This window comes from Lolium rigidum, chromosome 1, assembly GCF_022539505.1.
Source record: "Lolium rigidum isolate FL_2022 chromosome 1, APGP_CSIRO_Lrig_0.1, whole genome shotgun sequence".
Classification (NCBI taxonomy): domain Eukaryota; kingdom Viridiplantae; phylum Streptophyta; class Magnoliopsida; order Poales; family Poaceae; genus Lolium; species Lolium rigidum.
Window position 1 is genome coordinate 63,632,900 of NC_061508.1, and position 25,367 is coordinate 63,658,266.

The following is a 25,367-nucleotide window of genomic DNA, read 5'->3' on the forward strand; positions in this document are numbered from 1 at the left end:
GCATGTCCTTGCGGCACACACAATGGCACCAGGGATGAAGCAAGGAGTCGGACAGGACAAAGCTAGTACATGAAAAGCTACACGAGCAATGGCACTGTCGCTTTGATACCATCTCGGGCATCAGAGCATATCCACCAACGCCCCAAATGCCTCCCTAATGTTCCTAATTGGGTGCCCGGTCGAAAATGCTCTTCCACCTGCGCCCACAAATCATTATCGGCAGCTGCCGTCCCAAAACTTTGTCTGGCAATTCCAACTCGCTCTCGGCTCTTATGACCTATTTGGGGCTGCCGGCATGCATGCCACGTTGAATTCTCTCTTTGGACCACTTGTAGTCAAATGGTCAACATGCCCACTCCTTCTCTCTCCTACCTTCTCTCATGTATCTCCCTCTCACGTGCCTCTAAATTGGGGACCCCGATGTGAACATTACACAAATATTTGAACCCATCTGCTACCGGAGCTCCGAAATGCATGTTGCCTACGTTATTGCCGGACAAACTTACGGGAGGACCAATGGAGATGCTCTTAGTGGGCACCACATTTGGTGCGCCTTGGAGGATGGTGATAGTGGAGGATGGCCCTTTGGGGACGCCCCATGGGCGACAATGGAAGAAGCAGGGGTCGAGGAGGTACACAAGGTGGTCGCAAAGGTTTGGCACGATGAAGGTGGCGATGGATGTCCGCTGGTGGAGAATGGATACCGGAGGCTGGGGATATGACGTTCATTGGAACTTCCAGTCACATCCAACTCCCGCACCCCGGTGTGGCAGCGCCACCCCACACCGGGCTCCCCTTGCCGATCCCCTCGCCCCTCCCATAACCTCCCTCCTAGCTCTGTCGCCGGGCAAAGCTCGCACGATGTGGCGGCGATGGGGATACTAGTTTTTGCGGCCAGGAGGGGAGGCGGCAGATTATGCTCCCCCTCCTTTAGTTGTGGTGGTGCGTGGCAGTGGCGACTAGATCGAGGCGATGTGTGGCAGTTGGCTCGTAAGGGCCCCGATCTTGCACCATGTTGCCTCCTGGGTGTGGCAACAAAGGCGACTCTACCTGCATCGCCTAGGGAGCTAGGGAACGACTTCGAGCATGGTAGCGACCTCCTCCTCTCCGGAAGTGGACGACCTTGATGGGATTTGGGTGGGGGATCTTGGGATCCCACACCGATCTACGGCGGCGAAAGTCCAGTATACTTACCACCATTGATCCGCGAGAATTTTCCTGTAGGTCGGGCGACCGAGTATGGCTGTTGCGTGGGGGCTCAACCTGAATAAAAGCGGCGGTCCTAGGTTACTCTCGCGCCATGACGAAGACCTGCTTGATGCCTTTCCTCCTTGATCGGGCCGGAGTGTCGAGTTACAGAAGGCTCCGACGGCGAACTTCCTAGGGTTAGTCATGCATGGAGATTGCTAGATCGGATGAGATTCGGTCATGCACACCCATGTTTTTCCTACCGTTTGCTTTCAGGGGGAGCGGCGCGAAGCTCTGCTGTGTGTTGCCATCATGTGACATGTGTTTTCGTTGTGTTGTTAAGTCAGAGGCGGATAATGACATGGAAGCCGAGATCTGAGGACTAATAATGGTGGTTCAAGTCTTTGTGGTGATGAGAAACTTGCTTTGTGGATCGGGATTCATTGCAGTAGCATACAAGTGGGGGCGTCACACAGGAGAAGTTCAACATCTTACCTTTCAGGGTAAAAATCTATGGTCAGGTCTTAATTGGTTGTGTCTCGCAATGGCGACATTGTTTTCAGAGAAGAGACTTTTTCAGGATGAAAACCAATGATCTTTGATCAGACGACAATTGCGCTTGTGCACTCTTTCCTTCTTGGAGGCGTTGCTTGTGGAGAACTTGGAATTCTAGTGTTGTCTTGGTGGTGTTTGTGTTGCTGCTACAAGGACTAAAACACTTCAGCACGACTTGTCATTTTTAGCTTTTTTTTTGGCTTCTAGTGTTATTAGAGTATTGCGTTGTTGGAGAGGCTAGGTCCAATTGTTATCTTCATAATATTAATACATTCCATTTGTTAAAAAATAAACTCCCTTTTGGAAAATGCGATTCGTTATGAAAACAAGCGGGCCCAAGATTTTCCTACTACCTATTTTTCTCAAATACAAGTGTCCTGTACTCCTGTACGGCTGAAGCACGCCTGAAAACCTGCACATGGGTTAGTGTCTCGGGCAGAACTGAAATCTACTCGATAAGATGTCCAGCGCTGCAGCTCAAAGTCTCCTTTTGGGCAAACCGCACCCAGCCTACCAGCAAGCTGGGATGACAGCGCTCTGAGCAAAGCTAGTGGTAAACAGGGACGCCAAGGGAAAAATTCGCAGAAACTTGCCATCCTGTATTATTGGCCGCACAATATGTCCCGTTAAAAGCAACTGGAAGTAGGTAGACTGATAAGCTGATAGTACAGTCATCCTAGCTTTCACATCCGTCATGTACGCGCGCTTTTCCAGCTCATCTATGGCCATGGATGAGTACGTGCAGACTAGACCAACGTGCAAACTTTGGTGCTGGCCGTCTACTAGACGAGTAGATGACTCGACAACAACACGTATGTCCCATTTGTGCCCCTCTTGCTCAGTCATATATACTTTTCCATGGACTACGTTGCGACTTTAGCATGCCCAGCGTCGTGGATTTCCTAGTGAACAACTTGTTCCATGGATTATGCAGGTTTATATTCATCTGCAGTGAACAGTCCATGACTGAATGTGCTACTTGGCCGCATGGTTTGGACCCTTCCCACCATAGAATGTTAGAAGGCTCCAACTAGGAGTACTCAGCTGTAGTTTTATTGCATACGCACCTCATGACGTTATTTTCGTTTAAAGTTTCTACGGAGTATTTTATTCCCGCACCTAGAAATTTCTGAAAATGACGGAAGCTGACTATACTATGCTCAAATCCGATAGTTAGGTTGTGACTGATGATGGAACATACACGCCTTTTTTTTTTTTGGAATGCAGAAAGCATTGGTAAGGCTGAATGCATGGATTCTTAGCCACATTTTGCAGGATATGAATAATCTGAAAGCAATGTGGTTACACACGTTAAGAGGTCGGCAGACACAGAGATCCACACGAGGATGACAGAAACATATTAAAGAATAGAATAGCTACCAGTTCTTAGCTTATTGGGGTTTTGAGATGGGGCAAAACTTTTGTCACCGTTTTGAATTTTTCTTCCTCTCAAGTCCCACTCGATTTAGGAAAGTACAACTTGGCATTAACTATAGTACATTGTATTTTACATAAAAGAGTGGCTAGCTGAAATCAAGGTCGGGTTGCACATTTCGCCGAATTAATGTTGCACTTTCCGAATCGGGTCGGTTATGTTCCATCAAGTTTTGGAGGTACATGTTACATTTTTTTTTTTTTGCATGTTGCAACGCTGCATATGCAAGTGATCGGCTTATAGTCTGAATATACATGTTCTTTTACAGTAGTACTAACTAACTAATGCATCTAAGTTTATATAAAGTTGAAACATTCTTTGTTGGATGGAGGGAGTATATGAAAATCTCTGACCCGAGTGCTTGGATGAGTAACTCGTCTAGGGTTTTGCCGAGCTATAATCTTGTGGAAGCTAGAAACGGAGTTGCTAGAGTCATGAGAATCTCGGGCCAGACGCGTCCAGAGTGGAGCTTGGGAAGCGTAGTGGCCGTGGCAGGACCCGATCAAGCACTTAGGGCATCTCCAGCGGCGCGACGCATTTCGGACGTCCGAAATGTCCGTTTGCGTCGCGCGACGGACGCGAGACAGACCGTTTTTGTCCGCGCGTCCGTTTGCACCTTGGGGTGGTTCCAGCGGCGCAACGCATTTCCGCGTTTGCATCAAATATGAAGTTTCGAAACAACAAAATAAGGAATTCAACAAAGTCATAGTTATTACATTTAAATTTTAAAAAGTCTACATGAAAATAAGATAGTACTCCTCTAGGCATGATCTTCATGGCCAGCCATGGTCCATTGATGCTCAATCAGATCCGTCTGCAGCTGTTTGGAGACGGTGTCGTTTGTGACTTCTACATTCATATGTAGATAGTCCGTCCAAGATGAAGCTCCAGAAACTGGCGCAACCAACTCACCTTGGAAATCCCAGTGGTTCTCATTGCGGCCATCAGGACGCTCGTTCTCAACGATCATGTTGTGCATGATCACGCAGCATGTCATCACCTCATGCATGGTCTTCGGCGACCATGTTCTTGCCGGGTGACGGACAATTGCCCACCGAGCTTGGAGCACACCAAATCCACGCTCCACATCTTTCCTGCAAGCCTCTTGCATCTTGGCAAACCTCCTCGTCTTCTCGGAGTTTGGATTACGGACAGTCTTCACCAATATGGCCAACCCCGAGTACGATCCTGCTCTCCCACGCGGCGACAACGGTGCCGACGGCGAGTACTGCGGCGCTGCAGCGGACGGCGGCGGCGGGGGTTGGGTGGGGGCGTTGCACTAGGGAAGCAACGAGGGGGCAAAAAGAAACAAGTCCAAGCGGTCGATTTCGCTCTCGCTGACTTGCGGGACCGGGTAAAAAATGGAGGACGCTCGGCGCGTCCGCGCAGTGTCCGCGGAGACGCATATTTGGGCAAGGTTTGCGTCTCCGCGGACGGGCCGGTCACTTTGCGTCGCCCCACTGGAGCAGGGCCCAGAAGCATTTCCAGTCACGGCGGACGAAAACGGTCGCTCAGCGACCATTTACGTCGTGCCGCTGGAGATGCCCTTAATACATGTTGCTCCGGCGAGCATAAAGCCGCTCGTCGGTGACAGAATTGGGGCTGAGATATGCACTGTTGTACATGTAGTACTAGGCTGACACCACTCGAACAGTGATAGGACATAGCTACGTATTTCACTCTAAAAATATTTGGAGGTTGCTGGCCTGTCAGACACCTGCCCTTGAACATAGCTCAGACCTTTGGGTATGCAAGCGAAAGAGAAAATGTAGGGAAGATGCTTGCGAGTATGATGTGCCATCACTTATTTTTTATAAACCTTGGTTACAAAATACTCCCTCCGTTCAAATGAATACGTTTTTTTTTTCAAATAAAGTAAAATTTGATCAAACTTTTAGGAAAACCTATCAACAGTTATGGTATACCATGGATATCATATGAAATATATTTCATGATTTATTTAATGATATTGATTTTGTATATTATTACATGTTAATAATTTTCTGTAAAAACTTGATCAAACTTTAGATAGTTTGATTTTTTTAAAATAATATAGGCCATATTCGTTGCAATGGAATAGTCCACACGTCAATAATTACCCTGCATTCTGAATTTAGTCAAAGTCGAATTCGGTAAACTTTGACCAAACATTCAGTGAAAGGACCTCAATATTCACAGTACATAACAAAAATGATTGGAATGATCATAAAGTATATTTTCAGATTACATGTGGTATCCACGGCCGCAAATGCTGATGTGTTTCTCTCTATAATCTGTCAAACTTTACAAAATTTGACTTTGACCAAATCCAGAAGAATAGTACGAGTACGTGATAATTCTGGACAGAGGGAGTATGTAGTAGTGGGAAAGTAGAATGGAAGGATTTATCGAACTCCAAAAGCATAGTCACCTGACTGAGTGGCAACATGGCAGAGCGCGCAAGGGCCGAGTTCACGCTCCCCATCCCCTGGAAAACCCAGCTGGAGAAGGTTCTCCGCTAGGGAACAAGCGCGACACGGCCTCATCAAATTCCACAAGGCGAACCTGGGTCCACCAGCCTAGTGGCTGCTCCATGGGGCCCCGCCACCTTACCCAGTGGCACAGCGTGCAGGCAGCGCCCCGGGTGGAGCGAGAGTCATTGACCCCACCCACTCCCGATCCCGTGTCGCGCGTGGGTCCTCGGTCCGCTCACCGCCGCGTGGGCCCGCGCGGTGCTGGTGCTCCTCGTGCGCGCGCGCGCGCGGGGTTTACGAGGATCTGGGGGACGCTGCCCAAGTTGCCTCCCTGCTCGCAGCAAGTTGTCCATCGTGAACCGGCTCCACGCGCGCCGCTGCAGTCGCTTTCTTCCCTGCATCTGCATGTCCTCTCGTGCAAGTTTCCATCTCCGAGCAGTCACGGCCACGTCATGCCCGCTGGATTCACGGCGGCCCCACGCGTCATCGAGACATGGCGCGGTCGTAGAAGCCAGCCGTGCGCCCGCGCCCGCACCGCACGAGAACTTTCCTTGGTACGAACGAGGAAAAACTTTGTTTATTAATTGCGCAGATTAGTAGATTGCCCACCAATCAGGCCCAACGACGATGATTCTTAATCAACAACACCAACATGGAGTTATCAATTATGCTAAGAGCACCCCGGGCCGCAGGCCGCAGCAGAGATCGTCTGAAGGGGAGGAGAGAGAGCACAGCGCGGCCGGGAGCAAGCAACCGGCAAGTTGCAGCGGAGCGAGCAGCCGGGTAGTAAGTTAATAAACAGGGTTAACTTAATGCGGCTCCATCGGGGCGCTCGCAGGCAGGTCAATACCCGCCTCCTCCTCCTAGCAATAGCACTAGCTATTTCGTTTTCGTCTCCTCTGCTCGCATCCGGGCTAGCCAGCCATGCTGGATCCGCCGCCCCACCACCACCACCACCACAGATAGCGTCGGCGAGCGGCGGCGTCGGCGGCGGGAGGCGGGATGAAGAACTTCCTCCGGAAGCTCCACATCGGCGACTCCGCCGGCGACGGCGCCTCGTCGCCCGCGCCGCCGCCCTCCTCCCGAAAGGGCGGCGGAGGCGGCGGAGGACCAGGGTCCCACCACGAGCCCGCGAAGCACGCCTCCGGAATCTCCAGCTGGCTCAGCTCCGTAGCTGGGCGCCCGCCGCCTCTTCCGGCGGCTGCGGCGGCGGCGGTGGAAGCGGAGGAGGTGGCGCTGGCGTCCTCGCTCGAGGAGCGGCGGGCGGAGGACGAGGAGGCGGCGCTGCGGGACTCGCGGAACGAGGGCAGGCAGCGGGAGATCGAGAAGCAGGAGAAGCAGGAGGTGGAGCTGGAGGAGTACCACATGCAGCTCGCGCTGGAGATGAGCGCGCGGGAGGACCCCGAGGCGGTGCAGATCGAGGTGGCCAAGCAGATCAGCCTCGGCTCATGCCCGCTACAGAGCCCCGCGGCAGAGGTCATCGCATTCCGATACTGGGTATATAGCCTGTGCTACCTTCTCCATCCGCCCATCTCTTATCGGAGTATTTTGCTTATTTCTCATACCTGGTTCGCATTGCGACTGCCATGGGGCCTCGCTCGTGCTTCCACGACATAACATGTCGGTTAGGTTGCTCAAGCACATCCATATTCGGTTTGTGGAAACGAGATTTCCTCACACATTTCTATGCTGAAATATGCGTGTACTAGGACATGCTCATGATCATACTATTATTTCAATAACTGGTCAATTTATAACCATCAGAGGGACGATAGTAATAGGCGCTAGTGTAGTTATGAAACTTAGCTGTATGTATGGCCTATGCTCGTTTCTTTCACTGCTTACTGCTTACTGCGCAATGATGTTTCTGAGGAATATCACATCTGGGTTCGCGGATGACTTGGGTTTGATGGTGACTAGGACTCAGTCAACCGAGAAGCTCTTAATTCTCAATTTACACTGTAAGCCCTGGGATCTGCATCCAATTGTAAAAAAGAAGAAGAACATCCTGAGGCAATTGTGGCAGCTAAGCTCAGTCCACTGAGATAAGGATTCTAATTACACACGGTAGCAAATCCAAATGAAATAATGACTGATGCGTGAACACCTAACCAATAGTCCTGAAATATCCATGACAGATATTTTCCATAAGTAGAGAGTATAGACTCTTTGGTGAATATTGCCCTGCATGTTTGTGAATCTTACAATTTCCTTACTTGCCTTATATGGTAGATTTCTTCGTGCTTCACAGAGTTTCAATGCCCTTAGCTACGATGACAAGATCTTGGATGGGTTCTATGACGTTTGGGCCATTGGGGGAAAGCCACCAGTGCCAACCATACCCTCCCTGGTGGAACTGCAGGAGCAACCTTTTTCGCATGGAGCTAAAACAGAAGCTGTATTGGTCAACAGAGCGCAAGACTCTGAGCTGGCGGAACTTGGTCAGAAGGCACTTGTCATAGCTGCGGACTTTCGCGCACAAACTTCACATTATGTTGGCCGTGTTTTGATTCAGAGACTAGCTATTCTAGTGGCAAACCACATGGGTGGACCAGTTTTTGACCCAGAAAATGTGCTGTTGAAGTACCAGAGTATGAGCAGCTCGCTGAGAGCTAGTATAACAAGTGCGGTCATGCCTCTTGGCCGGCTCACAATTGGTCTGGCTCGTCACCGTGCCCTGCTCTTTAAGGTCAGTAACTTATCAATCGTGATCAGACATCTATCTTTTATTAATTGCGAACTTTAACTGATGGGATCTACAATACGAAATACTAAGGTCCATTTATTTCTCCAATGGAATGCCTGATTTATTGTTCTCACTTATAAGTTCAGTACATACATTGACATGAGCTCATTCTCACTTCTGGTTCTGGCAGTAGCTCAAAACCTGGCTATATTCTTACTGTAGGCCTACTAGTCCTTATGCTGAATTCCTGACATAATAAGCATAGAGCATAAGCATCAACCATGTAAGAATTGTCCTTTAGTTGTGTATAGTATGTTAACACCCATTACTTGCAAACATGAACGCAGGTGTTGGCCGACAACCTTGTTGTTCCTTGTCGACTAGTTAAAGGAAGGCAGTACACTGGATCAGACGATGGAGCCTTGAACATTGTGAAATTGAATGATGGAAGGTACTTATCAATTCTCGACACATTTTTTCTGATACACCACTTTAGAAATGAGAAAAATGAAAGTTCATTTTAATTAATCGTAAGATTTATACTTTATATTTTTCAGGGAGTACATTGTCGATCTCATGTCAGATCCCGGTACTCTTATTCCTTCAGACGGTGCAGACTTGGGTAAAGAATTTGAAGAAAGTTTCTTTGCAGATAATCACCACGGTGACAAAGATGACGACAACACTCAGTTGGGGTCTTCTGTTAGTGAAGCTTCAACTCCTGTGTACGGTTCTTTTGGAAATGAGTCAAAAGGATCCACACCTACCAATGCTGGGCACTCGGACCCATATGGGGCATTAACTGGCCAGAGTCGTAACCAAGGATCTTTGCAATCAAGTTCATACGGGGAACTATCAGTTGGCTCACATGCAAGTGAAAGTTTTCCTGTTGCCCATGAATCTAGAAGTACTGACCCTGACCCTACTGGGGCTGTGAAGAACAGAGAAAAGCCGATTGCAGCAAATAAGTCAAGTTCACCTTCGTCCTCTGCGGTGGGCAGCTCTCCAGCTGTACGGAGGACAAAGGTGAAAGATGTCTCAGAGTATATGATTAGTGCTGCAAAAGATAACCCCCAGTTAGCTGAGAAAATTCATGCTGTATTACTAGAAAATGGAGTTGTGCCACCTGCTGATTTGTTTTCAGAAGAATCTAAGGAACAGCCAAAAGACCTAATTGTGTATGACACATCTCTGTTTCAAACAAAAGGTGAAATGATAAAGAGGATGAATGAGCTTGAGTCCACATCACATGATGAAAGTGATCATGGTCCTTCGTTGCCACCTCATCCTGTACATGAACGCCAAACAAAGGCTGTTCCTTATCGGATGCCTCTGGATCTTAAACCTGTCCAGGGAATGGGTGTTTATCAACCCCCGAATTTCCATGGTAATACTAATCCCTCTTTGCCTCTGTATGAACCATCTGCGCTTGCCCGAGAATATCCATTCCAACTTATAAAGCAAATGCCTGTTACAGCTGCTGCTGTTGCAACTGCTGCAGTGGTTGCGTCCTCAATGGTTGTTGCTGCAGCTAAATCTAACAGTGATATTAGACTAGATGTGCCTGTTGCTGCTGCTGCCACTGCTGCTGCAGTTGTTGCTACATCCGCTGCTGTTAAGCAATACGAATACTTGGAGCCTGGTTGTCAGGCAAATGGACCAGTCCATAGAGGACATGACTTCTGGAATAAAGATCAGCTGGAAATTGATCATGGGCAAGAAAATTCCCTTGAGCATGGAGATGCTTTGGTTGATGTGCCTCACGAAGCTGAAAGGATTTCTGACAAGTCAATTGGCACGGAAAGTGTAAGATCTGATATAGCTATGGATGATGTCTCAGAGTTCGAGATCCAGTGGGAAGAAATTACTCTGGGAGAACGTGTTGGGCTAGGTATAATATCTCGATCCGTAAATTATTTTTATTTTTTACTCTGCTAAATTATTCACGAGACATGGTTTTCCCATGAAATGAAGTAAAACATACCCTGAAATAATGTTGTAGTCTTTGAACAATAAAAAAATAATGTTGGATTGTACTATTTCTTTTTTTCTACTTTCTCTTTCGTACTTTAAGACATGGCTTTCCCATGAAACAACATAAAGTGGAATGTTGTATTCTAATATGTACTTTTTTCAACTAACAGCCTTTTCTTTTGTGCATCAGGATCTTTTGGAGAAGTGTATAGAGGGGAATGGCATGGAACAGTAAGTTTTCATTTAAGTTGGTCAACGTGTTTCAAAATTATCACCAAGTTGGAATAATGTGTTTACACTTATTGAATTATTGTCTAATGGGGTTAACTGCAATCAAGAAAAAAGTGAGGTTCCTATATCATAGTAAAGTATTGCTAACTATCAACATGAAGTCTAACTTTTCGACCGTAGAATTTAGCAACGGCGAATCATCTTCTTCACTTCAACACCCAACTCTTCTCACACGTTGCACCTAGACACCTGAGTGTAATTCAGGCACCAAATCATATTCTCTGATAATGTAATCATGGATGCCTCGTGCAGTGATTGTATTTCGGTACATGCCATTCCGCTGAGACACAGGCTGTTCTCTGGTTTCCTTTCAAGGCCCCCATCAACACTGTGATAACATGGCCAACAAGACTTGGGTGTGCAGCTGGATATATCTACCACATCATGCTTCACTATGATAGTGCCCAGAGTCCAACAATAAATGTCTTTGAACCACTTGGCTTCACGCTCGCCCACCATCGGTGTTACTTTGAGAACATGGTGCACAAGCTAGCAGCAACGCTATGTGAATCTTCTTTCCGGTTTGTTTTGCTGGCTGTGCCCTTCACCTTTGAAGGCATTGAAAATGCTGATTTTTGGTAACCAATCACTGCCCCTGGCCAATATCATTCGGCAAATGTATGATCAGTTGCAGCTCTGGACTTCCAAGACAAGTGAAAGCTACCTCATGTCTATGCAAGCTTGGGCTATCGTGCTTAAGCACAACTACCTGTTTTTCTTGCTCGGCATGGCCTGTTTTCCTGTCTGCTGTTGCTTTTGTTTCACTTCTGCTTTTGATCCTCTCTGCTTTGTAGGGGTGTTTGGTTAGGCTTATTTCTGGCTTTTGGCGGTTTATAAGCCACAAAAGCACCTAAATAGGTTCTTTTGATTCTGGCTTTTGGCTTATAGTATCAGGTAATATCCAGTCAAAAGCCAAAAGTCTTATTTAGGTACTTTTGTGGCTTGTAAGCCAAAATCCAAAAGCCAGAAATAAGCCAATCCAAACAGCCCGTTTTCAATAGTTGTTTTCAGCGTGCTGATAAGAGTCTGTTCTACCTTTTGCCAAACAATAATCATGGATCAATTAAGATTTTGCTCTAGTTCCTGTTCCTTAATCAGTTACCATGTTGCCCACTTGAACTGTCAGATGCTTGGGAATTAATTAGTGAAAGTAAAAAAAAATAACATGGCACAAAATTAATTGATTTAATTAACATGAATATCCTTCCCGGTTTAACTCTTCTTTTTCTTTGGATCATTAAAATGTTTTTGGCTACCATTTTGGTAATGTTCCTTTTTGCATCGTACTGATATGTTCCTCTTCTAGGAAGTTGCAGTCAAGAAATTTCTGCAGCAAGATATTTCAAGTGATATTCTGGAAGAATTAAAAGCTGAGGTATATTAAATTTTCTGCATCTCAAATGTCCAAAGAGTACATAATGGATTTTTTTTTTATAGATTTAGTACTGGTGTGCTACTTTTGTAATGAGAATGTACAAATTATTATTGTGTCCGTGAGACGGTCATAAAGATTTAAACCTTCACATTTCTTTCATTTGGCTGATGTTAATTTCTTGTATAGTACATCTGAAATACATATGGCTGAGTTGATAAGATCTGATTATACATATGTAGCCTGTGGCAACAGTATCATATTCAATATATCATGTTCATGCTACTGATAATTATTTAAGACCTGTCCATTGAGCTCCAACCCCAAATACAATTTCCGTTCAATAGAAGCCATATAACTTTCACGATTTTGTTTGAAAATAGGGCTCTCATTGCTCTCACTTGTTTTCCTGCTATCTTCTACTTTTATGAGTAAAACAGCAGTAAAACACACATGGAGATATACTAAACTTAACATGTTTTTGACATTCTTTGGTGTACAGGTGCGAATAATGAAGAGATTGCGGCATCCCAATGTTGTTCTTTTTATGGGTGCTGTCACTCGTATACCTAACCTTTCTATCTTGACTGAATTTCTTCCAAGGTATGGTTTACTCCCTTGATGCATTTTTTTTCTTTTTATGCAAACATTTCTAAATTTATCAATACCAAGGATAGTTATACTTGCACATCAACTTTTCCCAGAACTTGATATTTTCTTAATCCAGTATCTTGTCTCTAATCTTTCATTCTTTATTGTTTTGCTAAATGGATGAGTGGTTACTGATTAGTTCACAGACTATTATCTCATGTACCATAAGGAACTAAAAGATGGTTTATTTGGCCCAAAGATGGCTAACAGAATATACCAGGTGGTTTGTGTGCGCTGTTCCCAGAATTTCTTAGAAGAAACTGTTGCACTGTGTAATTTTTTTGATACGAATCAACAACAACAAAGTCTTTATTCCGAAACAAGTTGGGGTAGGCTAGAGGTGAAACCCATAAGATCTCGTAATCAACTCATGGTTCTGGCACATGGATAGCAAGCTTCCACGCGGCTCTTTCCATGGCTAGTTCTTTGGTGATACCCCAGTCCTTCATCTCTCTTTACGGACTCCTCCGATGTCAAGTTTGACATTATCAGCACGCTTTAGCCGTCCACTATGCACCGGAGCTTCTGGAGGCCTGCGCTGAATATGCCCAAACCATCTTAGATGGTGTTGGACAAGCTTCTCCACAATCGGTGCTACCCCAACTCTATCTCGTATATCATCATTCCAGACTCGGTCCTTCCTCGTGTGGCCACACATCCATCTCAACATGCGCATCTCCGCCACACCTAACTGTTGAACATGCCGCCTTTTAGTCGGCCAACACTCAGCTCCATACAACATTGCGGGTCGAACCGCCATCCTATAGAACTTGCCTTTTAGCTTTTGTGGCACTCTCTTATCACAAAGAATGCCAGAAGCTTGGCGCCACTTCATCCATCCGGCTTTGATCCGGTGGTTCACATCTTCATCAATATCCCCATCCTTGTGCAGGATTGACCCCAAGTATCGAAAGGTGTCCTTCTGAGGCACCACCTGCCCATCCAGGCTAACCTCCTCCTCCTCCTTGTGCCTAGTAGTACTAAAATCGCACATCATGTACTCGGTTTTAGTTCTACGAATCAACCTTGTGAAAAAATTATAGCTACTCGATCTTTTGTATAAGCTTTTGAAGGAACAAAACAACTAGTTGGAAATACACGATCAATGCAGAAGACTACTCACTCATCTATTGATCCATGTTACTCCCTCCGATCCATAATAAGTATTGGGGTTTTAGATCAAATTAGCTTAAACTTGAATTAAACCCCGACACTTATTATGGATCAGTGGGACTAATATATTTTCTCTGTAAACTTGGTTTGACTTGAGACAAGCTCATAGATGGATGGAGTAGCAAATAATCTCCTAACGGAAACTCTTGAGAGACTTTGTTGGAGAGCGTGTATTTTAGACCAATGAAAATCCAAGTTCGAGTCCATAGCCTAGTAAGAATCCACTTGTATTTATTTAAGTCTTGGCTCAAATGTAGTCGACAGCAAATAAGTAAGAGTGTGCACCTGGGTGCCTCAGAGATAGCACACAGTTGCCCAATACTTCTGCAATAATGTATGAAGTTTTTGTATTTGTTCTCTGGTTTGGTTTGTATTGGTAAAAGAATCTCACATACAGATAGGCGGTAACTAATCCCAGGTCTGGTTTATATACAGTTGGAGCACAAAGAAACACTCTTGCTACCTCTTTGGATCTAGATTATACATATTGTTTGTTAATTTGAAATTTGGCAGATCATGTTGGTAGGGGCTAGGGTTCTACCGGGTCTAGGACGGAGGTTGTAAGGGTGGAAGTGAGGGCGGAGAGGCTGGAGGGCTCGGCGCCGGCGGCTGGGCGCCGTCGCGGAGGAAGGAGGCGGCGGCTAGGGTTGGGTGCGGCTGGGCGCAAGGGGTCTCCCGTCTCCCTTCGGGGAGACGAGACGAGTATGATGCCGAATATTTGTCTCATTAATCACGAAGGGTACATGTGTTTATATAGGAGGACGGCCTCCTCTAAACCCTAATTTACTTGGGCTAAGCCCCTAATTTACTTGGGCTAAGCCCACAACTAGCCACTAGTGGGCTTCTTGCGTGTATAGGTCGGACCGACCATAACATCTCTCCCCGCCTTCTCAAACGGCTCGTCCTCGAGCCGAACTTCGAAGCTGGCTGGCGGAGATCTTCAAGCTTCTCCCAAGTTGCCTCGTCCTCCGGCATGCCTCGTCCAATGCACCAAGACGTGCCAAACACCACGTCGGCTCGTCGGGCCTTCATCACGCTAGCCGCGCTCGCCGGGGCAGGCTCGAGACGCCCATCCGAAGTAGGTGGAAGAGCTGGTGGTGCAGACGGAGGGTCGCCACGGTAGGCCTTCAGGAGGCCAACGTTGAAGACGTCGTGGAGGCGCGAGCCCGCTGGCAGCTCAAAACGGTAGGCGAGCGTGCCGATGCGCTCCAGCACATGGAAGGGACCGGCGTAACGAGGTCCCAACTTGCGCCTGGAGCGCGGGTCCAAGGACTGGGTCGTCCGGTGAAGAAGGCGTAGCCGGACCCGGTCGCCCACCGCAAACTCCGCCTCGCGATGGTGTGCATCATAGTACCTCCTGGCCAGCTGCTGAGCCTGAAGAAGTCGCTGGCGCGCCTCAACCAGTATCTCGTCGCGGGTACGCAGCAGGTCATCCGCCGTCTCAGTACGTGCCGTGCTAGGCGCATAGGGAAGCATCGCCGGCGGTGGCCTCCCGTAGACCACCTTAAAGGGAGTGGCGTGCAGCGCGGAGTGGTAGGACGTGTTGTAGTAGTACTCGGTCCACGCCAGCCAGTCCACCCAAGCTCGTGGACGATCCCCGGTGATGCAACGCAGGTACATGGCGATGATCTTGTTGACGACCTCGGACTGGCCGTCCGTCTGAGGATGAAACGCCGTGCTCATGCGGAGCTTCACGCCCGCCAACCCAAAGAGGTCCCTCCGGACGTGACCCATGAACACGGGATCACGATCACGCGACGATGGAGGACGGAAACCCGTGGAGGCGAACGATGCCGTCGAAGAAGGCGCGTGCCACGGACGCCGCCGTATAGGGATGGCCGAGGGCGATGAAGTGCGCGTACTTGGAGAAGCGGTCGACCACCGTGAGGATGACGGACTTGCCGCCAACCTTCGGTAGCCCCTCGATGAAGTCCATGGAGATGTCCGCCCACACCGGGACGGCACGTCCGGCCGGCTGCGGTAAGCCCGCCGGACGGAGCGTCTCGTCTTGTTCCGCCGGCATGTGACACACGCCCGCACCGGTCTCGCACCGGGCGCCATCCCCCGGAATGTAAAAATCAGCGCGGAGACGGTGCGGGGTCTCTGGACGCCCTCGTGACTGCGAGAATGCGCCAAGGAGAAGGCACGGTGGCGCGAGTCTCCATGATCCGGCACGAAGATGCGGCGCCCATGGAGTAGTCCCTCGTCCAGGCGCCAGGGCGCGGCCAGCTCGCCGTCGGCCAGGCGTTGGCGTAGCTGCTGCGCATCCGCGGCCTCGGCAGTAGCGCGGCGAACCTCGTCGATGAAGGCGAAAGATGGCCCGGAGTGGATGCAGAGGGCCGCACCAACCGTGGGCGTGTCCGCAGCGTCGTCGATGTCGCGGCGGGACAGGGCGTCGGCGACTGTGTTGAGGCGGCCGGGGCGGTACTCGACGGTGAAGTCGAAGCCGAAGAGCTTGCTGATCCACTGATGCTTCGCGACCTGTGGAGAGGCGCCGATCCGGCAAGAACTTCGAGTGCGTAGTGGTTCGTGCGCACACGGAACGTCCGGCCCCAAAGATACGCCCGCCGGTGGCGCACCGCCTGGACCAGCCCGATCAGCTCGCGCTCATATGCGGCGAGCTTGTGGTGGCGCGCGGCGAAGGTGCGGCTGAAGAAAGCGAGTGGCCCCTCGCCCTGGTGAAGGACGGCGCCGAAGCCGAAGAGGTCGCCGTGCTGCTGCAGTAAGTCGGCCAGGAGCGGATGCGCCTCGTCAAGCGCGGCGGCCATCAGGTGGAGCTGCGGGGATGCGCCAGTGCTGCCCAAGCCCGTCCAGTGAACACGGCGGCCGCCCTCGCGCCAGAATATGAGGGACAACACGTCGAGGTCCCACAGGATGGGGCCTAAGGTGCTCAGGAAGTCGAGGCCGAGGATGAAGTCGTAGCAGCCCAAGTCGATGCCGACGCGGTCGATGGAGAACGGCTCGTCGCCTACGAGCACGGGAACTCGTCGCGCCACGCCCGGCACGTAAGACGGTCCCCGTTGGCGACGGTGACGCTGTACTTCTCCGATCCCGCCGAGCCGGAGAGCGAGGCGGCGCATGGCGGTGTTGGACAGGAAGTTGTGCGTCGAGCCCGTGTCCACCAGCGCCGTGAGACGCTCCCCATTGATCGTCACCGGGAGCAGCATCGTCTTTGCCGTCTTGATGCCCGCCATAGCATGAAGAGAGACGACGAAGGCGGACGCGTCGACCGGCGCATAGGTCGTGACACCGGCCTCAGTGACGGTGGCGGCCGCGAGCTCGGCGGTGAGGACCTCCACGTCGGCGTCATCGACGGTCTCCAGGTAGAAGAGGCGGGCGCACGTGTGGCCCGGCGCGTACTGCTCGTCGCAGTTGAAGCACAGCCCCTTGCGGCGCCGCTCGAGCTGCTTCGCAGACGTCAGCCGCTTGAAGGGGCGAGTCGGCGTAGGAGGGCCCGCGGGCGCAGCGGCCGGCGCGGGGCGCGGCGGGCCGGTGGGCGTCAGGGCGGGTCGGAGCGCGGGACGAGCGCTGCCACGTTGCGCGTAGACCTGCTGCATGGCGATGGCGCGCTGCTCGTAGGCCCGTGCGTAGTACATGGCCGTCCGCGGGTCCGCGAGCTCGCGCATCTCGACGTCGACGCGGATGTAGTCGGGGAGGCCGCCGACGAAGAGATCGGCGCGGCTGCCGCGCCGAGACGCCGGGGCATGGCACGCGAGCGCCCGAAAGCGGTCGGCGAAGTCCTGGACCGTGGTGGTGAAGGCGAGGCGTCCCGGCTCGGCGAGGTGGCTTCGCGGAGGGTCCGCCCAAACCGGCGGAGGCACGGGTCGCGGAAGCGCTCCCGGGACGGCATCCCGCCCTCGTCTCGCTCGAGGGCGTAGTACCAAGCTCGCGCGGCGCCCGTAGGTGATAGGAGGCGATCCATGTGCGGTCGGCGGCGGCGTCCGCTGCCCCCGAAAGAAGCTGCTCGCACCGGTTCGGCCGGTTCGGGGGTCGGTGGCGCCGTCGTAGGTGGCGAACTCCGGCTTGGTGAAGCGGGGCGGCTGCTGCGCCGAGGCGTGACCCCGTAGGTGCCCTCCCGGCAGCCCGGGGTGAAGGACGTGCTCTCGGCGAAGGGGCAGCAAACCCGCCGGGACCGCCAAAGGTGTGGGCGGGCTGCGTGAACCGTCGTCCGCGCCGCGGTCCCCGATTGTAGACGGGCGACGCGTCGGTCCATGTGGGGATTGGCGAGGGCGATGGCGGCCACCACGCGGGGCGGCCCTTGCGCGGCGACGGAGGCGGGGGTGTCGGGGTGGCGGACGGGGCCGGGACGGCGGCCGGTGGGGGCGGCGGGTGCCGGCCGGCTTTGATCTCCGCGAGCTCGAAGCGGATGGCGCGGAGACTGTCGGCGAGGTCCGCCAGTGTAGCGGGCAGGAGGTCGAGGCCCGTGGGGGCGGCGGCGGCGGCCTGGATGGCAGCGGCGGCGGCGGCCCCCGGCGGCGCGTGGGCGCCTGTCATGGCGGCGGAGGTGGCGGGGGTGGTGTTGGTGGCGGCGGCGGTCGTGGCGGTGATGGGGTCGACGGGGAGGCTGTTGGAGCTCATTAGACCTAGGCAATCTGATACCAAAGTGGTAGGGGCTAGGGTTCTATCGGGTCTAGGGCGGAGGTTGTAAGGGTGGAAGTGAGGGCGGAGAGGCTGGAGGGCTCGGCGCCGGCGGCTGGGCGCCGGCGCGGAGGAAGGAGGCGGCGGCTAGGGTTGGGTGCGGCTGGGCGCAAGGGGTTTCCCGTCTCCCTTCAGGAGACGAGACAGTATGATACTGAATATTTGTCTCATTAATCACGAAGGGTACATGTGTTTATATAGGAGGACGGCCTCCTCTAAACCCTAATTTACTTGGGCTAAGCCCCTAATTTACTTGGGCTAAGCCCACAACTAGCCACTAGTGGGCTTCTTGCGTGTATAGGTCAGACCGACCATAACACATGTTGTCATATTTCTCTCCCTCTCTTGCGTCCAGCTTCTTTGTTTCTCTTTGTACATAGCTCCCAATGCATCTTTTGGCACCAAGCTCCTCCATCAGTACATGCAATGCCTTAAACACCCACCAAAATTCATGATTACATTCATCTGTATTGTGGAGAAGCCAAGTACTGTATCGTGCGCTATTACGTTCTTTCACTTGTTCTCTACAGAACAGACAGATTGTACCATAATACTTCCACGTGTTGGTTTCAAACACATGTTCTTAGAAAAATAGGGATCCCTGCTCATAGGAGCAGCTAATTCGCAGTAGGTAACAACAAATACAGAGGTTGTATGTAACAGAAAATACAGAAGTGAATGTGGAAGAATATTTGAGAACTGATGTATGTTGCAGGACCAGACTGAGACAACAAAAAGATGTTGGCATATTAGGTACACATATACTCGCTCTGAGTCACAATTTAGTTTTTTTTTTACAATCTGCATCAGTCACATTTTAAGGTTTTATCATCTATAAAGAAATATTCAGTAGCACCAAACTGATGGTCAAAGTGTCATCTTGAATACCATTAGGGCTGTGCAAAATCTCACACCGTACAAACCGTGGAAACTGGCTAGAGGGAGCTAGTTCATCTCCTTCACAAAATCAATCCCAACTTCCAGTTTAGTGCAAAAAAATGGACAACTCCCTCTGATCCATAATAAATATCGATCCAGTTTAGTGTGATTTTTTTTAATTAAAGCTCCGAGACTTACTATGGATCGGAGGAAGTAGTAAAAACCAGTTAAACTGTGAGACCGTTTTTCCCACCCCTCAATATGTCGTGGTGGTGTCAAGACAGATGCCATGGGATGGCTTAAGTTGGGGCCGGATGTACGCAAGGGGATCCGGGTGAGGGGGAAGGTTAAGGGAGAAAGAGCGATGAACTCAAGATCTTGTATTGATGAACTTGGCCAAAATGGCCAGAGGTTGAAGATGGTACGGAGTACAAGGTGAGCACCTCTATCCTAGTGTTGATCGTCCCGCGCAGGGGTGCCCCTCCTCTCCTTATATAGGGGAGAGGAGGCTTACAAGAGAAGGAACCCTAGGGGTATCTTTGCTGACCTAAGCTACTTTATAAAGCTACTTTGGCTTCAGGGATGACGCTTCTGTCTTTAATCATGGGCTGATGACCTCCTCCGGTATCTTTTTCGTCATCTTCTATTTTGACGTCAGGGCTTTGATTAAAGCTGAACTGCTTCGCTCATCTTGTCCTTTGGACCTTAAGGGAATCTTTGATTGCAGCGCCGACATGCTATCGTTGAGCCTATGCCGGTTCTCCGGTATCTTAAGCCGGTTCTTCGGTATCTTATGCCGGTTCTCCGGTATCTTTATCCGTGAGGACCGGCTTCTTACCCTTTGTATCTCAATTTCTCCTCTTGGGCATATCTCCGGCTTAGATATCACCGGTTGCCTTTACTCCGGTATACCCCTCCTGGTATACCGGATTGTTTCAACCAACACTGTTAAACTATGCCATCATAATCTGGTTTAGTTTATGCCAGTATCTTATGCCGGTTCTCTGGTATCTTTAGTTAGAAACGACCATGTCGGGATTACCTGTGTAAACCGGTTTCTGGCTATCTTACTTAGCCAAGCTTGGCACACTCTTGACCTACCGGGGGTAATCCCCCGACACAATACCATGTCCGTTTCCAAAAGGACTTTATCATGACTCTTAAGGGAGTATCTTTAAGCTTTCTTCAGGTTTTGGTTGTCATGATCTTACTATTTGATCTCTAGATTTCTGGACTTGTTGACTACCATTATTGCTAACTGTGATACTGACAATGCAGAGGTAGTTTGTTCCGGTTGATCCGTCGCCCCAACAACCAATTGGATGAAAAAAAACGTATAAGGATGGCACTTGATGTGGTATGCATGGGTCTTTGTTATCCTAGTTCACTCATGTGAAGAACATTGGGCTGAATTTGACAATCTTTTCTAAGTTGGTGCTTGGATCTTATTTTCCTAGGCCCGTGGTATGAATTATTTGCACAACTGCACCCCTGTTGTAGTTCATCGAGATCTGAAGTCTCCAAACCTACTTGTTGACAAGAATTGGGTAGTCAAGGTAATAAGCAGGTCCAGCCAACAGTGAGAGGTTTTTGATTCTTTGTGGCATTTCTGCCTGTCTAACCATTTTCATCTTTTTATTGTTTAGGTTTGTGATTTTGGTTTATCACGTATAAAGCATGATACCTTCCTTTCCTCAAGATCCACAGCTGGAACAGTAAGCTTGCTTCTGATTATCTTCAATCAAACTTTTTTACCTGTATGAGAATAAGAAACCTTTTTGTGGGAAAAGCAGGAATAGATATACAGATTATGTGTTGGTTCTGCTTTTTGTGTGAACTTATTTATTTCACCGTGATATGTGCTCAGTTTGTGCTTGCTGACCTTTGCTGCACCGGACTTATATTTTATAACCTGCTGGGGATAGCTGTGGAAATAGAAGAAAGTTGGTTAGCAAACGTAATTATAGGAAAAATTAATGCTATTAGACTCAATTTTAGTGATTAGCGCAAGTATAGCTTGAGGGCTTAAGAGAAGGTTGACTTGTTGGCCAGGCCCAGAAGCATATTTGGGACTCTTGCTTCGATTTATTATGATATGAATCTTCTTTAAACTTCAATATATTTGTGAGGCAAAAGACCTCTAGATTGCATTGAATGGGTTTGGTACACCACAGATTTAGGGAGAGGCTTACAAAAGGTAAAGATGTTACATTAGGGCTTTCTTTATATTACACAAAAGAACCTGAATAAAAGCTAAAGCACAAGTTGGTTCCTGTCTAGTTGATTTTGTTTATCGATTCATCATTTGGTTACGCATAGTTACTAGTTACTCTACGGCTATATTTGCATTCCTGTAGGTCTGGGACTGACACGGGTTGGAAGAATGGTCAGATAATGAAATATCACTATATGAACAAGAACAGACAGCCTTGATATGGCATTTTTCTCATAGATGCTCAGGCACAGCTGCTTTAACTGGCCCCTGACTCTGTGTTTACTGTACTATGGTCAAGCTAGCAATCAATTTTTGATCTAGAACTTTTCTATTCTCACATCTCGGTACTCTTAAGCATAGAAGTTTGCTGATCTCATAGATGGTTTTAGGTTAAATACTTCTACAGGTTACTGACCACCTGCATCGATTGCAGGCTGAGTGGATGGCACCAGAAGTACTTCGAAATGAACCATCGGATGAGAAGTAAGTTCTTATGTTGATCTCTCATTTGTGTGCTTTTACCTTACTTTATTTGACAAATGATTTGTTTACCCTTCAATACATTGCAGGTGTGACGTTTTCAGTTATGGGGTTATATTATGGGAACTTTGTACTTTGTTACAGCCATGGGAAGGTATGAATCCCATGCAAGTTGTTGGAGCTGTTGGTTTTCAGCAACGACGTCTTGACATTCCAGCCGGTGTGGATCCCACCGTAGCAGAGATAATAGAGAAATGCTGGCAGACGTTAGTATGCTCTAACTTGCTATGTTTTTTAATGAACATATACATCATTATCTAATAGAATATTATTTTGCTGCAACATGCTAGTCTTTTCAAGGTCTTGTGTATTTTGCTAGTCGCGTCATAGTTACATTAGCAACCATGCATTGTGCAATGCATATTTCTCACGATGCATGTTGCATGGGAACTATACAACCATATGTGAAAACCCATACTTGAACATCCAAACTAAAAAAACTGAGCTACTGGTGAGAGATGTATTTACGATTCAGTTTGAATGCTTCACCCACTAATTCGAACTTCAGTATTTTTTCTAAAAGCGCACTTATCATACCTAACGAAAAGCTTGTCTTCTTTTTTACACTAGAAAAAGAGTGTAGTCGCCTGCAAACATTATGTTTCTCTTTCTGTTGTTTCATACACATTAAAGTTTTAGATTACACATTAACTGGGATAATTGAATTTTCAAGTTTGTTGTAATTTGCTAGTTTCCTTTTCAGAAGTCAAAATCTTGTAAAGTTGTTCAGATAACATATTTCTCTTTCTGCTTGCATGATATATTGTTAGTAGTTCCTATAATATTTGCACCTGTAAAATGGTGCAAGCAAAGGAAGCCACTCTGAAATTCACATTGAATTCATAGATTACCCCACTCTACGCCATACTTGGTATATAAATTAGTTATTACTATACTACATTGTTATCTGATAGTATATACTAAAATGGCAGATGACCATAGCCATGATTTCAAGAAAGTGGCATTCCATCCGTTTCCGTGAATAAGGCGTGTAAATTTAGTCAATATTCAATATCTTCTAAGTTTGACCAATGTTATTATCAATGTTAAATTGTTAATAGATCCACCATAAAATATATTTTCAAAAATATCTATGTAATATTGTAGATATTGATATTTTCTTCTATATCTTTGGTTAATCTTAGTAAGCTTTGTCTTTTGACTAAATTTATACGCCTTATTCATTGGAACGGAGGTATAGTACATGTTACTGTTTTGAGTGTAGATTAGCCATGCTGCTTATTACCTTTTCTTCTGTCTATCAGTCATATGTCTCCAACTTGTGATTCTTATGTTCTCTGCCTTTTTATCAGTCTTATATATATCTCGAACTTTTTTACATATAAGCATATGGTCTCAATTATATATTCTTATTTTGTCTGATTGTAGAGACCCAAAGGTACGTCCATCATTTGCAGAGATCATGGTTGCCTTAAAACGGGTATTGAAAAATTTGTCTGCCAACCAACCAAGAAGACAGAGAGTACAGCAAACGGATGAGTAAGGAAAAAAATGGAGATGAATATCAGCTGACAACACAAACAAAAACGAATGCATTGGTCTCTCCTGCCTTCCAGCAGCTGCCCATCTGTAACTACACAATTTTTTGTATAGCAACAAATTCGGTGATGGAAAAGGTGAAATTTCGTCCGTTTTGCCCTCCAATTACAGCTGTAAATTTCCATTGAAACTGGCAGAGACCTTCACAGCATTACTGCGTCAGTCCATTTGTGGGGTGAAAGGGAGTACAGATAAACATATCCATCAAGGGAAAGTGAAGGCAAAAGGAGAGCAAATCTTGCAAAACAGTGATGTTGGGCAAAACCATCTGATCTCAGATATCAGTGTTGGTGTGGTCATGCCTTATGCCCTCCACCCAAAGCTGGCTGATTAATGTTATTCAACAGAAGATCCTATTGATACTCACCTTGCGCAACAAGAGGTACCCTGGCAGGGCCTTGTGTATATCACACCATGGCAAATTTGTCAGAATTGGCGGTTAGACTGCGAAAAAAGAACCTGTTGCTTGTAGTAAAAAAATCACAACTCTTTACAGCGGCAGTTTTGACTCTTCTATTTTCTTTCTTTTTCTCATTTGTTGCTGTAACAAGTGTACAAAAACATCGTATAGAGTAGAGTGCTAATTGATTCTTTGCTACTCATGAACTATATGCATTTACCACTGAAAGTAGGTGCCAAAGGTGCACTCCAACAAGTTCCTACATTTCTCTATTTTTCGTACATGCTCATATTTGCAATAACAGTCGTGCTCAGGCAGTTGGGTTGCTCCTAGTTGTCTTCGTCATGACTCACGGCAGGGACAGAGAGATCTGCTGCTGTAACTAGGCATATTGTGGACGCAGTAAGATTGGTACGCTAACCGAACTTGCTTAACTGTAACTCCCACCGTACAGTTTTACAAGGCGTTTAAGTCATTTTATAGGTTCACTCATTGTATCTAATCAATTTACTCACTTTTGTTTGTATCCAATCAATTTGATGTGTAAGTTTACTCCTTTTGTTTTGCATCTAGTCTACTTTAAAACTGTCAAAAACGTCTTATATTAGTGAACGGAGGGTGTACATCCTAGAACCGTGGAAATGTGTGTTCATCTCTGCTGGCCTAAGTGCATCTTTAGGGTTCGACCCAAACGGACACGTTCCTCGTGGAGAAAAAATGCCTCCAGAAGGGTAGTTTTATTTGTTGGACCGATGCATTTGCGGACCAATAATACGATTGGAATGCGTTGTCCGTGCGCCTGAACCCACATGTCACCCTCTCCCATCTCTCCTCTCTCCTCCCATCTTCCTCTACATGGGGATGCGTAGGCTGACGAGAGCGCGAAGGCGGTGACGGTGGATCCATGGTTGCTCTACTCGCACAACGGCGATGGGCGTGTGAGCTTTTCATATGCTTCGGGAAGGCACGCGGGAGAGCGCCCTCCCACGGCGCGGCTGCTCGCGGTGCTCTGACGTATGCTGCTGATCCCCCGACCATCCAACACGCATGCCGTCGTGGCCGCCGCGCTTGTCAACCTCTCCTCAACCGGCGAACACGGTGCGATCGTATGTGTGGGTGCTTGTCGAGGTGCTTTAGTCAGACGACGACTCAGCTCCTCCGAAGGCGCGTGAGTACGCGGCTGGTGCGCTCTTTGGGCTTATGGAGCAGAACCGTGCCGCCATCGGCGCGGTTTTGCCCCTTCTTGACCTCCTCGCTCCCTCGCCTAGCACCTGCAAGCGCGACGTTGGGGTGGAGGTCTACTACCTCACACTCGTTGTACACCTGGTTTTCCACTTCCCGAGGGAGTCCAAGGCCA

The 25,367-nt window shown here is 48.4% G+C and overlaps 1 protein-coding gene across 1 annotated transcript; it reads left to right on the plus strand.

Annotated features, from left to right (window-relative positions):
* Window positions 1-5,750: 5,750 nt before the first annotated feature.
* On the plus strand, window positions 5,751-23,831 carry LOC124708899 (probable serine/threonine-protein kinase SIS8). Its single transcript, XM_047240541.1, has 14 exons — window positions 5,751-6,148; window positions 6,789-7,128; window positions 7,883-8,320; window positions 8,665-8,768; window positions 8,875-10,208; window positions 10,482-10,522; window positions 11,889-11,957; window positions 12,457-12,557; window positions 20,574-20,652; window positions 20,753-20,851; window positions 20,942-21,010; window positions 21,944-21,993; window positions 22,080-22,256; window positions 23,440-23,831. Exons 1-14 carry the CDS (start codon window positions 5,751-5,753, stop codon window positions 23,552-23,554), a joined length of 3,414 nt encoding a protein of 1,137 aa, XP_047096497.1. The 3' UTR covers window positions 23,555-23,831.
* The last annotated feature ends 1,536 nt before the right edge of the window (window positions 23,832-25,367 follow it).

What these genes read in the sequence shown, in the direction of transcription:
- LOC124708899 (XM_047240541.1), top strand. Translation starts at nt 5,751, where the DNA reads ATGGGGCCCCGCCACCTTACCCAGTGGCACAGCGTGCAGGCAGCGCCC. An exon ending in TGGAAGAATTAAAAGCTGAG is followed by an intron (nt 11,958 to 12,456) that starts GTATATTAAATT and finishes TTTGGTGTACAG; the next exon opens with GTGCGAATAATGAAGAGATT. An exon ending in ACAAGAATTGGGTAGTCAAG is followed by an intron (nt 20,852 to 20,941) that starts GTAATAAGCAGG and finishes TTTATTGTTTAG; the next exon opens with GTTTGTGATTTTGGTTTATC.